The sequence below is a fragment of the Amblyomma mixtum genome, chromosome 1, assembly GCF_055824585.1.
Source record: "Amblyomma mixtum isolate Tamu chromosome 1, ASM5582458v1, whole genome shotgun sequence".
NCBI classification, from domain to species: Eukaryota; Metazoa; Arthropoda; class Arachnida; order Ixodida; family Ixodidae; genus Amblyomma; species Amblyomma mixtum.
Window position 1 is genome coordinate 245,715,511 of NC_143012.1, and position 14,935 is coordinate 245,730,445.

The following is a 14,935-nucleotide window of genomic DNA, read 5'->3' on the forward strand; positions in this document are numbered from 1 at the left end:
CATCCCTTGCGCTGATGGAAAAGGAAATTTCTTTTCTACACTGTCACAGCTAATCTTTGATCTGTTTTTGTTCCTTAGTTTCTTTGTTTTGTTTTTTTCTTACCTCGTTTTTATTCCGAGTGGTTTTAATAAGCGCATTTGTTGTTAGTAAGCGGTCGTCATGTGTTGCTTCAAGTGTCTCGTCTTTTTCTGTGCTGTCCTTCAATCAAGATGGATAAGATAAAGTTACTCAAGAGTTCTAAGAAATCTATACAGTCGCCAATGTAATCAGATCGTTAATGAGAAAGGCAGTGGCTCACAACAGTGAAACATGCAGCCAGTAGCGAAAGAGGAAGTAAAGAAAGCCTTAGGAGCAAAAAAAAGGGGGAAATCAGCTGGTGAAAATCAGGTAACAGAAGATCTCTTGAAGGACGGAGGGGAGATTGCGCTGGAAAAACTAGCCACCCTTTATACGCAATCCCGTGTGACCTAGAGCAAAGCAGGAGCTTGGAAGAACGCTAGCATAAGAATTTTGGGCATGTGGGTTCAATCCAACCAGCGAAGTATTCACACTTTTAAATTACTGAAAGCAGCAACGCTACAAGTCGCACGCATGATCACCCGCATCACCAACAGGCGACATGGCATGCGTGAAGAGGACACACTAAAACTGGTAAGAAGCCTAGTAGTTAGTCGAATAACGTACAGCCTACCCTACCAGTGCCTCAACAAAAATGAAATACAACAAGCGGATGCCCTGCTACGCAAAGCGTATAAGACAGCGCTCCGACTACCACGCTACACGTCTACAGAATAACTCATGGCCCTGGGATTACATAACACCTTTGAGGAGCTACGAGAGGCGCAGCTTGAGTCGCAAAAACTCAGGCTGTTGCAAACAACGACTGGAAGAGCGCTCCTGCAGAGGCTCGGATACCGCGAGTAGATGCGAGAAATGTCGAGGACGGCAACGATCCCCGACGAGCTTCGCAAGACCCTCAAGGTAGCTCCAATACCAAAAAACATGGATCCCAACCTCCATCGAGTCCATCGAGGCAGAAGAGAAGCTAGGGCCGAATTCATTGAGAAAACATACGCTCCTCAAGCCACGACCGTGTATACAGACGCGCCTTGGAGAGGAGGAGATACCAAAATCGCTGTAGCGGCGGTGGTCGATTCGTCTTTACGCGAAATGACCATCGCGTCTTTCCGAGGCTGCACAGCTGCAGAGTCCGAGGAAGTAGCTGTTGCTCTAGCGGTGGCGGAGGGCTACAGAACCTGGCGGTCACTAACAATACTCACGGACTCTCAAACAGCCTGCCGAAATTAGATGAATGGCAGGGTAGGTCGTCACGCGCTCGGTATACTCCTCGCAGCGAGCGACAGAATTAAAAACCAGGAAGAACAAAACTGCAAGATCCCACACAAAATTGTGTGGGTACCGGGGCACACGGGGGTGGCAGGGAACGAAGAGGCCGACAGGATAGCTCGAGGATACATTACTTTCCGAGCATCCGACGAGACCGCGGAACTCGCGCCAGCACCCAGGGAATATTCGGCCATACTACAAAAATATAGAGGCAGAAGAATGCGATATCCCCCACCGCACAAACCTCTCAGCAGAGAGGAGGCTGTCACTTGGAGACAATTACAAACAGGCTCTTTCCCAAACCTACATATACTAAACAAAATGCACCCTACGATATACACGGACAAATGTCCCTGGTGCGACGAAAAACCTACTCTATACCACATCACATGGGCCTGCCAAAACATAGACGTGGTCCCCAAAATACAAAACCCGAGTGCGGGGCAGTGGGAGACTCTGCTTTCCAGCGACCGCTGTGAAGACCAACAAGGTCTGGTACAGCGAGCTCAACGGGCGGCAGTGGCCAGCGGAGCCCTGGACTGAGGGCAACCGACCACTGATTAGAGGCGGACGACATCGACAGAGAAGGTTCCTGGGGGTAGAACCAAGACGTCTCTGAAGATGCCCCAAACCGCAGGAAAAACCATTAGTGTAAATAAAGTTTTCCCTTCCTTCCTTCCTAGCATTATCTTAATTCATTAGAAATCAGACTTCAAGGACTCGAAAAATTAGACTGAACAGCTTACTGTCCGTTGCCTACAAGGTATTTACTAAGGTAATCGCTTATAGAATCAGGAAAACCTTAGACTTCAATCAAGAAAATAATCAGGCAGACTTTCATAAAGGATACTCGACAATAGACCATATTCACGCTATCAATCAGGTGACAGAGGAATGCTCACAATATAACCGACCCCTATACAGGGTGTTTCACAAAATAGACTTTTTGAGTTAGAAGAGCTCATTTTTTTGGCGTAGATTTTCGGGGTGGGTTAATGAACACGTCAACGTCGATGAACTCACCTATCTAATATACTGAAAATTTAAGACAAACACGGCATCTCAGGCCGGATTAGGATAATCCGGATCATGGGAGGAAAATAACTGGAATGAGAATGGGGTGGAGCGCATATTGTAGGTTCTCTGAGGTCATGAATGGAATAACTAGAATAAGAATGGAGTGGAGCGCATATGGCAGGTTCTCTAAGATCATGAATGGTAGTGTACCAATATTTCTCAATAGAAAATATGCAACAGCTGTATCTTACCGGTACCCACCTTTGGGACAAAAACGTGGAGACTAACAAAAAGGGTTCAGCTTAAGGATAACGCAGCGAGCTACGGAAAGAAAAATGATGGGATTAACGTTAAGAGATCCGAAGCGGGTGGAGTGGGTGACGGAACAAACGCGGGTTAATGACATCCTAGTCGAAATCAAGAGGAATAAATGGGCTTGGGCAGGGCATGTAATGTGAAGGCAAGATAACCGCTGGTCGTTAAGGGTAACGGAGTGGATTCTAAGAGAAGGCAGGCGTAGCAGGGGGCGGCAGAAAGTTAAGTGGCTGGATGGGGCTTGCGGGGATACGTTGGCCGCAGCTGGCAAATGACATGGTTAATTGGAGAGACATGGAAGAGGCCTTTGCCCTGCAGTGGGCGTGGTCAGGCTGATGATGATGATGAGCGAGAACCCACATAAGCGTGTCTTACAGCCATTCTCCTTTTCCGTGCATTGTCACGTTTCTTGGCGTACAAAGGTGAACCCAGTTTATGACGACTGCATGCTAATGAGTAGGTGTGTCATTGGAAATGAAGAGAAAAGTATGATATCAAATAAAAAGAAAAAATGCTTCGCATTAAAATCACTCAATTAGTCTTAAATGCTCTGCTTATTTTTTTTTTCAACTCCGTAGACGACGGAGTGCAGGAATCCTAGGCCCTTTTGTTTGCATCTTCCGGATATTTTCAGTCCAATTAAATTTCACAATTGATTCAAACCACATTTATAAACGAGAAGCTTCTTTCCTGGTTTGTAGTTCACCAGCATCGCATCGCATGCAGTCTTTCTTCACGAAGCCTATCGGGCAGAGAGAAATACGAAAGGCGTTGACCCTTAACGCATGACAGCGAGCACTGCATTTCCTATGAGGAATTTGTGCGATTTCCATTTAATTTGCCTAGAATACCAGCGAGAAAAATAAAGTCGAGCATTGTACTGCACGACCCGAGCACTGTCCGCATGCAGGTTTTATTGAGTTTTTTTATGAAGGAGTGCATTCTACGTCCCGCATCCTCGCCTCCTTGCTGTACACAAAGTCCACAAACGAACAACAACAAAAAAAGACGTTAATGAGAATAGCTTCAAGGAACCTCTAGCAGGTGGCGCCAGAGGTTCCATTGGTTCTGGATCGGCGCTGCCCTGATCTAAGCGCGAGAAAAAAAAAAAAGGTCCTGACCAAAGCTTTGATGTGCATACACCAGATGGCGCCAGGCTCTCCGCCAGGAGGCGGAAGAGCGCGGTGGAGCAAAGGAGCTGTGTGGAATGCATTAAGGGAATGCATGAAGGGAGCCGTGCTCCATTGATGCATTCGAGCCTTCACCCCCTAACATAGTCACATTGTTTCATAGTCGCAGTCGCATGTAGCTTCTGCAAAGGCGTACCCCACTGCTCGCGCTCCACAGCAGATGGTATCCGGAGGGGAGCTGTCTGAAATAGGTGCCTGTCGCGTAGTCGTCGCGTGCAGGTTCTTCAGTTCGCTTTTGCCGCCGTTCGCAACTGATAAGAGGCAGAAGGCTACACTGTTGAAGTGATCGTGATTAGCTTCTTTAAGTCTAGTGACTGTCGGCGAAGCCGGCTCGTTGAGCTGAATGATGCACAAGCTTCTTTGACGTCTAGAACGTAAGTTCAACTAATTTTCAGACTGGATCATACCAGCTATCACTTACCAGTTGGCTTGTGACGTGGAATTGATTTTAAATATGCAGTTGAAATAACGAAAAATGACTGGCGAACTTTCTGGCAGCCTGAAATATCTGGACTGAAAAGCTGTGTTAGAAGAAATAAGTGCTGAAATTTTGGCATTTTGGCCAGGTGCTTTTTTTATTGCTGAACTGATAGTTAGGTTTAATGTTGCCTTAGGCCTCGAGCAATGCCTTTAGCTTCCCCTGGGTGGGGGTACTCTAAATATCGCTGCTTCTAAAAATCGCTATCGCTGCTGAAAAAAGGCAGGAATGGCGTAGAGGTAGACCATCCGCCTCGCATGCTAGAAGAGTGGGGTTCGAATCCCAGTGCCACGCAATTCTCCACCGTGTTCAAGCGAACAAAAAAAAATACTCCGCATGTCGATGGAATTGCATAACCAGGTCTGGAGTGCGGCCTGATCTCGGTGACCAGAACCGACAGCGCACTTCCTCACCAGAACAGGATTTGGCCCCCGGATGTAGTCATCATCATCATCATCATCAGCCTGACTACACCCACTGCAGGGCAAAGGCCTCTCCCATGTCTCTCCAATTAACCCTGTCCTTTGTCAGTTGCCGCCACTGTATCCCCGCAAACTTCTTAATCTCATCCGCCCACCTAACTTTCTGCCGTCCCCTGCTACGTTTGCTTTCTCTTGGAATCCACTCCGTTACCCTTAAGGACCAGCGGTTATCTTGCCTTCGCATTACATGCCCTGCCCAAGCCCATTTCTTCTTCTTGATTTCAACTAAGATGTCATTAACCCGCGTTTGTTCCCTCACCCACTCCGCCCTCTTCCGATCTCTTAACGTTACACCTATCATTTTCCTTTCCATAGCTCGCTGCGTTGTTCTTAACTTAAGCGGAACCCTCTTTGTTAGCCTCCACGTTTCTGCCCCATAGGTGAGTACCGGTAGGATACAGCTGTTGTATACTTTTCTCTTCAGGGATATTGGTAAGCTACCATTCATGATCTGAGAGAACCTGCCATATGCGCTCCACCCCATTCTTATTCTTCTAGTTATTTCCCTCTCATGATCCGGATCTGCGGTCACTACCTGCCCTAAGTAGACATGTAGTACTTGGTCGCAACCTTCTATGAACAAACCAATCAACCCTCGGCCCTCAGTCTCCAGCGGCTCCGAAGCGACTGACCAAGCCGGCGGCGAGACCTGTGACGCAGCGGAGGGTGTTAAGAATCACTGGCTGCGGAAAGGCCGCCATTGGAAACTGAACCTGGCAACGTTTAACGTTAGAACCTTATCCATTGAGGCTAGCTTAGCAGTGCTGTTCGAGGAATTAGCGGGTATTAAATGGAATGTCATAGGGCTTAGTGAGGTTAGGAGGACAGATGAGGCGTATAAAGTACTAAAGGGCGGGCACGTACTGTGCTATCGTAGATTAGCAGACAGATGAGAACTAGGTGTGGGATTCCTCATCAATCAGGATATAGCTGGCAACATAGAGGAGTTCTGTAGTATTAACGAGAGGGTGGAAGCTATCGTCAATAGGCTTAATAAGAGGTACAAGCTGAAGTTGGTGCAGGCCTACGCGCCTACATCAAGACATGATGACCAGGTCGTGAAATGCTTCTATGAAGATGTGGAATTGGCAATGACCAAATTAAAATGACAGTACACTGTACTGATGGGCAACTTCAATTCGAAGGTAGGCAAGAAGCAGGCTGGAGACCAGGCGGTAGGTTACTATAACATAGGTTCTAGGCATAGCAGGGGAGAATTATTAGTAGAGTTCACTGATAGAAATTACGGATCATGAATACCTTCTTCCGCAAACGAGCAAACAAGAAGTGGACGTGGAAGAGTCCCAATGATGAGTCTAAATATGACAGACTTTATACTGTGCACTCACGCTGGCATCGTAGAGGATGTGGAGGTCCTCGGTAAGGTCCGTTGTAGCGACCACAGAATGGTAAGGTCTCAGATTAGCTTAGATTTGTAGATTTATTCTAAAATATCTTAAATCCACTTTCTCTCTGGATTCAGTGCATCTCATTCAACTCCTTACTCTACTTATCGATTGATGTTTTGAAATAGTATTACGTTTTGGATATGAACTATCCCGTTATCTCGGCAAAAATTGTTTCTCTTTATTTCAGTCGTTTCTTCATCACAGAAGGGTTCGCATTTGGGCAGCGCTCCGACACTTGAATATCAAACACGAGACGCGCGTACGCCTGTAAACCAATGTGTGTGTACGCGCACAGACAATAAATATTACTCTGTGCGTCCAGGGCGAATTGGTGGGCTAGTTGGTTGTACCTGTCTATTTGATTGATGCCTATTTGCGATGGATCGTTTTATTAGCCTTTCCCACTGCCCGAGTAGAGCCTTGTAATTGTGAAGCATATTTGTTAGTCTAGAAGCATATTTGTTAGTCTAGACCGGCACACTGTCAGGCTAAGAAAGCGGCGTTATTCCAGAACTACCGCGCACTGATAGTCCGTGCGATGACAATGCGGCTTCCGGGTGTAGTGTCTGAAGTTATTAGAGATAACAGCGTCACAAGCGACGCTGATTACAGTCATTTAGTGGTGTGACCTGTAAATACCAATCATTGGTACTCTAGGTTCCGTTTTCTGGAGGTTTGAAGTACATTCTTTGGGCTGCATATTTTGATTTTCTCATTTTGAAGCTTTAAGAAAGATCTCAGCTGGAGGCGCCCAAATTAGGTTCAGCGTAGTGAAGCGGAGGAGGGGAAGAGGCATCCACTAAGCATATGTGTGATCGTCCTTTGGCGCCCCTCTTTTTTCGTCTCCGTCAGTGATGAACAGCGTTTACTGACAGGTGCAGTTACATCTTTGAACTGTACATGTGTGCGTAATGAGTGTATACACGTGTGAATGAGCTTCTGTATGCTCCTGGTTCAGCTTATTCTATTATCCGATCCCTTGTGTATTCAGAACATGACGTCAGCTGCACAATGCGTTGGAGTATTATCCCTTGAAAATATACCTTAAAAATCTTCACTCCTCCCTAATGCCTTTTCTCAGCTGGCATTGTTTCCTTCTGCTGTTTCCTTTTTGATAATATGGGCCAACTTTTTTTATAGCTGCACGTTTTGATGATCTGTTTGTATTTTTGTTCTCGATTCAATGTACGATAACCCGTTCCTCAATGCCACAACCCGTGCCTTCCTGCAATGCGTTCGAAGCCTGGGGCTTTCAACAGATAACTATGTCCCTATTTTTGTCGTCCCCCTTCCGCAGGCTTATTGTGGAGTAGCAGAACAGAGACACATTAACCGACTGCACCCTTTTCCGAATCAGTTTCCTCTACCACCCGCTAGAGGGCAAGTACAATGCTGATGTGTCCTCATTTCAGCTTTAATAAAGTGACATGCGCAGCCCGTTCTTCGGCTGGTGGATTAAACGATACAATACGCCCTCGCGCTTGAAAACGGGCAGGCCGCGTAGTCCAACACCAGGTTTCAAGCAGCTGGCTAGGCACTCCACCTGAGAGCAGAAAGTTTCGACGGCGCGTCAGCAGGTGAGAAACAAAGGGCACGTCGTCCCATTTGTGAAAGAAGCGGCGGGAGCTTATTTAATGAGTGTTTGCGAAGGTGCAATCTCCCCTGCAGCCGCCCCGCTGAAAAGAGCCCGCCACCGCCGTCGTAAGTACTGCTGGTCTTCTCGCGAGGCACGCGCTGACATTACACAGGCGGCACCCTCTGAAGCTTCGCGTGCTTCAGAGGAGCACACACGTGTAAAGAGGCCGCATAAATAATGAGCCTCTGGCCCCCCGCGGAGGCGGCGTTAAACTACTTAGGCGAACAAAGGAACTTGGCCTGGTTTCAAAGTTGAATGAGTTTTCCGTGAGGTTGATTTAATTGATTACGGCATGCTTGTTGTCATTGCTTTTTTTCCGCAAGGACAAATATATGTGAGGGTCTTTTCTTGGGCGTTTTTCTTGTTCCTTGGGAACCGTTTTTTTTTCTTGTGTGGCAACCGTTTTTTCTTGTGGCAACGTACACTTTGTGGCAAAGTGTACGTTGGCCAGACAGGGCGTTGTGTTAATTAACGTGCCAGGGAACATGAACGAAGTTTGGCAAACGCATCAGACTCATGCCTGAACCTACCCGCCCATTGCCGTTCTTGCAAGGAAATAAACGGTGAGAACTGTGAGCCACGGCTTGACAAAATCAAAATTCTAACCAGAAGCAAAGATAGATTAGCTCGGGAATTATCCGAAGCATTTTTCATCAAGGCAAGAGGCGACATGTGTGTCAGCACCACTTCTGTCTCCCTGCATGCCAGCGAATTCAGATTGCTTGAAAATAAGGGACGAAATGCGTTTCGCTCACCTTAATCTACCTTTGCTGTCATCTTTGTCATCTTGGCCGTTCCTTCTGTGGTCTGTCGCAGATGCGCATGCGCTCACGGTCGTCTTTTCTTATATCTTCTACGAAAAACGTGTTCAATAAACATAGTTGGAGTCAGCGCCCGTCCTGTCGTGTCCTCTGTGTATTCGCCCTAAAAGTTAGCGCTGCTTAAATTTGAACGAAAGAAAATGCATAACCAACTAGCCCCGCAAAGTGTTTTACTTTGGGAACCGTGTCCGAGTCCAACCTGGACGCCTTACTCACACGTGCACTGTCGCACCTGTGTCAAACGAAGTGGAATGGGAAATGCCGATAAATGCTTGCTGATTAAGCAGTCTATACTAGAGGCCCAAAAGAAAAATAGAATAGAAGAAGAATAGAAATCGAATAGAATATAGAAATAGAGAAGAGGAAGAGAAATAAATCGGCATTAAGATAGTTTTCGAAGTAGAGATTGTACTCAGAGCGCCTGTGTTCGTTCCTGTGAAGTAATTACCTCACAGGAATTGCTGCGCATTGAAACAACTTGAGAAAATGTAGTCTGTATTTACTGCGTCTTCCAGCGGTATTTTTCAAGTGTAGTGCCTCTGGCTTTCGTAAATAAATGGTCTTAACTACAACCGATGGCAGATGCTCTTAATTAACGCCTGCTATGCATCTAAAACAACTGAAAGGGTTTGCTCTCTATTTGGGCTTTTATTTACATTCAGGTGATCGGACCTATTATATAGCAGCAAGAAAACAAATCTGGTGTTGGTATCGCTTTGTGTACTTAATACTGAGCAAATGCTTGCAAGACTATTTTTTGTTTCCGGCGTTATGCAGTTTTTTCGCTCTCACGAAGCAATGGAGGAAAATAAAGAGTAATTGTTATCATTATACAAAGGTAGGACCCCAGAGTGAAATCAGAGAGGATATGTAAAACTTCCGTAGTTAACAAGTGTTCATTAAGGCCAGCAATTTGCGGTGTGTAGAATGCGTCCGCTTTATTTACGGAAGATAAGCACACTGCAGCTCACCTTAACAGGAAGGTGCCTCCAGGTTAAATTTTCCGTGTGAATCTTCTTTCACCTGCTTTGAGACTGCTGCCGTCTACTGCGCTAGTTCCCGTGTTCGGGTGTGTTTCCTTTCTGGAGTGGCTCACTTCCTGCTTTGTTTCTTTTCCTTTTGCTGTCTATGCGAGACAGGATAGACTCTCATGAAAAACGTGAGCCTCAACGGTAGACGCAGACACCACACGCCCACCTCACTTAATTTTCTTTCGTGCAAGCACTTATTTGTTCCGCGGTCGTCAGGGCTATCAGCGCTTGCTTTTGGCCCTGGGAAGTTAAAAGGGAAACTGGCCTCACTTCGTTTTCCGTGCCTATTCATTTTTTTTTCCGCAGTGAGAACAGCACGCCTCTTTGGTGATTGTGCTTGGCGTTTATTTATTACAACGATAGCTGTGCTAGAGGGATAGCTCGATGAAAACGATAGCTGGACAAGAGACGGCATAGGACATTGGCGCCTCGACCGCTGCAGTATGTTGTAACCGAAACCTCCCGCATTCGTGGTCTTAGAAGGTGGTTGACACCCGAGCGGACGCTGTGCGGACGTGTTCCGCATGAGCTCCGGCCTTGAGACCGTTTTTCGGTGGAACGCGCTGTGCCTTGGTCTTGCTTTTTGTGGGATCGTCTGCAGGAAGTTGCCCTGTGCCTGTGGACACCATATTTTGGCAAGTGTTCCCCCTTTTAGGGGTTTTCTTCACGATTTGTACTCGACCACGGTGCGGCGAAATTAGGCCTAATCTGTAGGCCGAGCCGACGCCTGCGGCGCCGGGCTCCAGGGCCGTGCCTTGTGGTTGTGGGCCTTTGCGAGGCTAAAGATGATGGAGTACTCCGTTGAGGGAGAATCTATAACGCCCGAAGAATTCGAGGCGGGAGAATGGGCCTGGGTTTTGAAGGCGCAAGATCGCTTCAAGAAGACTGTGTACGGGGACCACTCCGAGAGTAGGCCTACCGAGAAACAGGCGGGCAGCGACGGGCGTCCGACGCACGGAGCAGCCCAAGTCAAGCGGGGGAAAGCGCCGGTGTGGAAGAAACGGGGACCGTTTCTGAAGATGCCAGCCAAGGATTTCAAGGTTGTGTGCCGGCCCAAGAATTGGGACTTGAGCATAGTGACGCCGAGGGAGCTCGGATGTGCCCTGAGAGCGGCAGCGAAGCTGACGAACGCGACTGCGGTGGAAGAAGACCTGGTGCGGGTGAATGAGACAAACAACACGATGACGGTGAGCACGCCGTGCATGAATCGTAGTGGGGCATATGCGAATGTCAAGACGCTCAAGCTGGGCGGTCGTGACCTTGAGGTTTCGGCGTACGTGGCGGCGCCGGAGAACTCTGTGCGCGGAGTAATTTACAATGCGTACAACGGATGCCCACTGGCAGAAATTCGCGCAGGATTCTTGAAGAGGAATGAAGACATGGAAATTTTGGATGCCAGACCTTTGGGCAAGTCAAAGGCGATTCAGATCACGTTCGGGGGGAAGCGCGTTCCCCGGCAAGTCATCTATTGGAACTGTCTGTACGCTGTGATCCCATATAGAGAGTTAGTGGAGACCTGCTATAACTGCAGACGAGTGGGACATCGGGCGGACGTTTGCTATCGTCCGAAGACTAATTTGTGTCGCCGCTGCGGGAAAGAACATCCTGCACCACCGGAGGGAGAGTCGCTGACCTGCGCGCCGGACTGCATCGTGTGTCATGGGGCGCACAGCACGGGAAGTCGGAACTGCAAGTTTCGCCTAGCCCGTCAGCAGCCGATGGGTCTGCAGCAGAGCAACGAGGACAAGAGCCAAACTGGCAAGGAGGAGCGACGTTCGAGGCCCAGGAAGCGGTCATCTAGCGGTGTGAGAGGCGATAGCAAGAGCAGGGACCGGTCAGCTTCCTTCCCGCCACTGCCCGGACCCGAGCCTGGCAAAGGAGGAGGGCAAGGTTCCGGTCATGGACGAAGCCCAAGTGCCACGAGGAAAAAGGTGAGCTGGCCCAACGCGGGCTCCCAAAATGAGACTGCTCGAGAGAAGGAGCTACAAAGGCAGGTGCTGCAGCAGGCCGAAACTATCAAAAAGATGGAAGCTAGGATAGCAGAGATGGAACGCGCGCTTAAAACCGGCAGAGTAGAAAGGGTACAGACGCCGTTGGCCCCGGCCCCACAGCAAGCGGCGCAGGCGAACGTTTCTCGCGTGGACGATAACACAGCTATGGAAGTGGAGAAAATGGAGAATCGGGGGACGGTCAAAAGGCCACCTCCGGCAGATGAGGGAGCTCAGGCAAAGAGAGTAGCAGAAACTTCGGCGGCGGACACGCCGCAGCCAGTATTTAAAGTCACTTGTCTTAAGAAGGACATGCTTACCCTTGCGGAGAGAGTAGGAAAACTGGAAGAAAGACAGGATAGGTTGGAAGGCCGGGTCGACAGGATAGAAGCTAGACTAGGCAACATTGAGCAGCGTCTTGACGCCTTCACCAATGACATGCGGGGTTTCCAGACCCAGGTAATGGACATGTTTAAACAGCTAAATGCTATGCTAGAGGTTAGATTGCCTCCCGTAGTCGGCCAAGCGCCGATGTTAGTGAACCTAGGGCCTCACCATGGCCCCTCGCCAGCAAATTGAGGTTTGGCAGTGGAACTGCAGGGGCTTCCGTCGCAAGCGGGGGAACCTGCAGTTGCACATACAAAATCTGGATAGTAAGCCGGACATTATAGCTTTGCAGGAGGCTAGCGGCTCGGTGAAATTACCGGGATTTAAGACATTTACACCACCAGAGATTGATCGAGGGGGCGTATCGAGCGTCTTCACGGCCGTGTTAGTCCATCGCAACACCACAGTGATTCAGCATACCATAGATAGCAGCAGGGAGGACTACGTCCTACTGGAGATTTTGCCCAAAAGAAAGGACGATAAGAGTCTATTTGTTCTTAATGTGTACTCTTCTCCAAAAGATAAGGGGGTGGGCTTGCCAGACCTTCTGATAAAGACGCAACGGCTAGCGGCTAGGTCTCAACTCATCGTGGTGGGAGATTTCAATGCGCCTCATCCGGAGTGGGGCTACATCCGAGCCAGCCCGAAGGGAAATAAGCTTTGGCAGGTTGCCTAGGACCTGCGATGGACGATCTTGAACAACCCGCTAGATCATACCAGGATAGGCAACAGCGTGAGCATAGACACCTCTCCAGACCTCACATTTGTGAATGGTATCAGGGATGCAAGGTGGGTAAACACGGGACAGCCACTTGGAAGTGATCACTATATCCTTTCCACGATATTTAGTGCTGCTAAGCACAAATACACGGTGAAAGGAACTCGAGTGACGGACTGGGACCGATTTCGGCAATACAGGAATGACACAGTGAACGGGGAAATCGAGGACTTAGGAGCCTGGATTGTCACACTCAAGCAGGCCGTGAAGAGTACCACAGAAGAGGTTCCGACGGAGGAGGAGGGCTTTACGGCTGACTCTAGATTGTTACACATGTGGGAAGCACATGCGAGTCTCCTTCGGAGGTGGAGGAAACAAAGGCATAATGGTGTCCTCCGTAGGAAGATGGCCAAGCTAGAACGAGAAATCGAAACGTACACATTGGAGTTGCAGTGCAAACAGTGGGGGCAGATTTGTGACCGGATGAATGGGCAATTCGGATGCAAAAAACATGGCAGTTGTTGAGGCACCTTTTAGACCCGGCGGCAACCAAATCTGCGCAGAAGGGGCAAATGGCTAGGTTAGTGCATCGGTATCAAGGCACGATTGGGGAATTTATACATGAACTCCGAAGTCGTTACATAAACAGAGAGGCGGGCGGTTGCTTGCCGGATTATTCGGGGGAGGAAAACCTTGAATTGGATGCAGACTTTACGGTGGCGGAGGTAGAGTTTGCAATGGGCCAGCTTCGTACCACGTCAGCAGCGGGTCCGGACGGGGTTACTAATAAAATGCTGAGGAACCTGGATTTCAAGTCAGTGGGGGCACTCACGAATTTAATGAATAAATTTTGGGCGGCCGGGGAGATTCCGCCAGAGTGGAAGCATGCTAGGATTACATTTATTCCTAAAGGAGGGAAGAAGCTCTGCATTGAGAATCTGCGTCCCATCTCGCTAACGTCGTGCTTGGCCAAATTGATGGAGCATGTAGTCCTGAACAGGCTTCAGGGTTATGTAGAGGACAATGAGTTGATACCTGAAACAATGATTGGCTTCAGGGCTAATTTATCGACGCAGGATGTCCTGTTACAGCTCAAAAAGACGTGGTTGATCCTGGGTACGGCACGGGCACCAAGGCTATCTTGGGGCTCGACCTCACTAAGGCCTTTGACAATGTTACCCATGAGGCAATATTGAGGAACCTATCGGACATAGGACCGGGGGGTAGAACCTTCCGGTACATCAGATCGTTTCTGGAGGGTAGGACTGCGGAGATTGTAGTCGGAGAAATGAAATCGGATCCCTTCCCATTGGGGGGCAGGGGGACACCGCAAGGGTCGGTATTATCGCCCTTCCTATTTAATCTCGCCCTGATCAAGATACCACCCAGGCTGCAAGGGATATCGGGACTTAAACATACATTTTATGCGGATGACATTACTCTATGGGTAACAAGAGGCAGTGACGCACAGTTGGAAGAAACTCTACAACAGGCGGTGGATATTGTGGAGGAGCTAGCAGGGGAAGCAGGACTCTCGTGTTCTCAGCCCAAGTCCGAGCTTTTTGTGGTGAGGGATAAACCAAGAGGGATACATGCGAGGCACTATGTGCCGCCACCACCTTTAGAGGTGAGAGTGGGGGGAGTACCGGTCGCTGAGGTCCAAACGATCAGGATCCTGGGTATGTATCTGCAGACTAACAGGAAGAATAGCGAGTCATTGCAAATGCTTAAAAATACGGTCAATGCTACCGTGCGGCTAATCAGGAGAATCGCCAATCGTAAGAGAGGTGTTAAGGAAAAAGACTTGTGTAAGCTAGTGCAGGCATTTGTGCTCAGTAGAATAGTGTATGCGACGCCTTATTTGAAGCTGGACGCGGCGGAAAAAGGAAAGGTGGAGGCTATGATTAGGCAGGCGTATAAAGCGGCCCTTGGGTTGCCTCAGAATGCGTCTACCGAAAGGCTGCTGGGATTAGGGGTGCACAACACCCTAGAAGAACTACGGGAGGCGCACTTGGTTATGCAGCTCGGTAGGCTTTCAAAAACAAAAGCAGGGAGGGACATATTGGAAAGGATCGGCATTGGAGTTGACGTTCCAGCCGGTGACACGAAAATTCA

The 14,935-nt window shown here is 48.7% G+C and overlaps 1 protein-coding gene across 1 annotated transcript; it reads left to right on the top strand.

The window, feature by feature from the left end:
• Positions 1-10,512: 10,512 nt before the first annotated feature.
• Positions 10,513-12,532, top strand: LOC149371405 (uncharacterized). Its single transcript, XM_089580016.1, has one exon. The coding sequence runs from the start codon at positions 10,513-10,515 to the stop codon at positions 12,292-12,294; it is 1,782 nt and encodes a 593-aa protein (XP_089436142.1). The 3' UTR covers positions 12,295-12,532.
• The last annotated feature ends 2,403 nt before the right edge of the window (positions 12,533-14,935 follow it).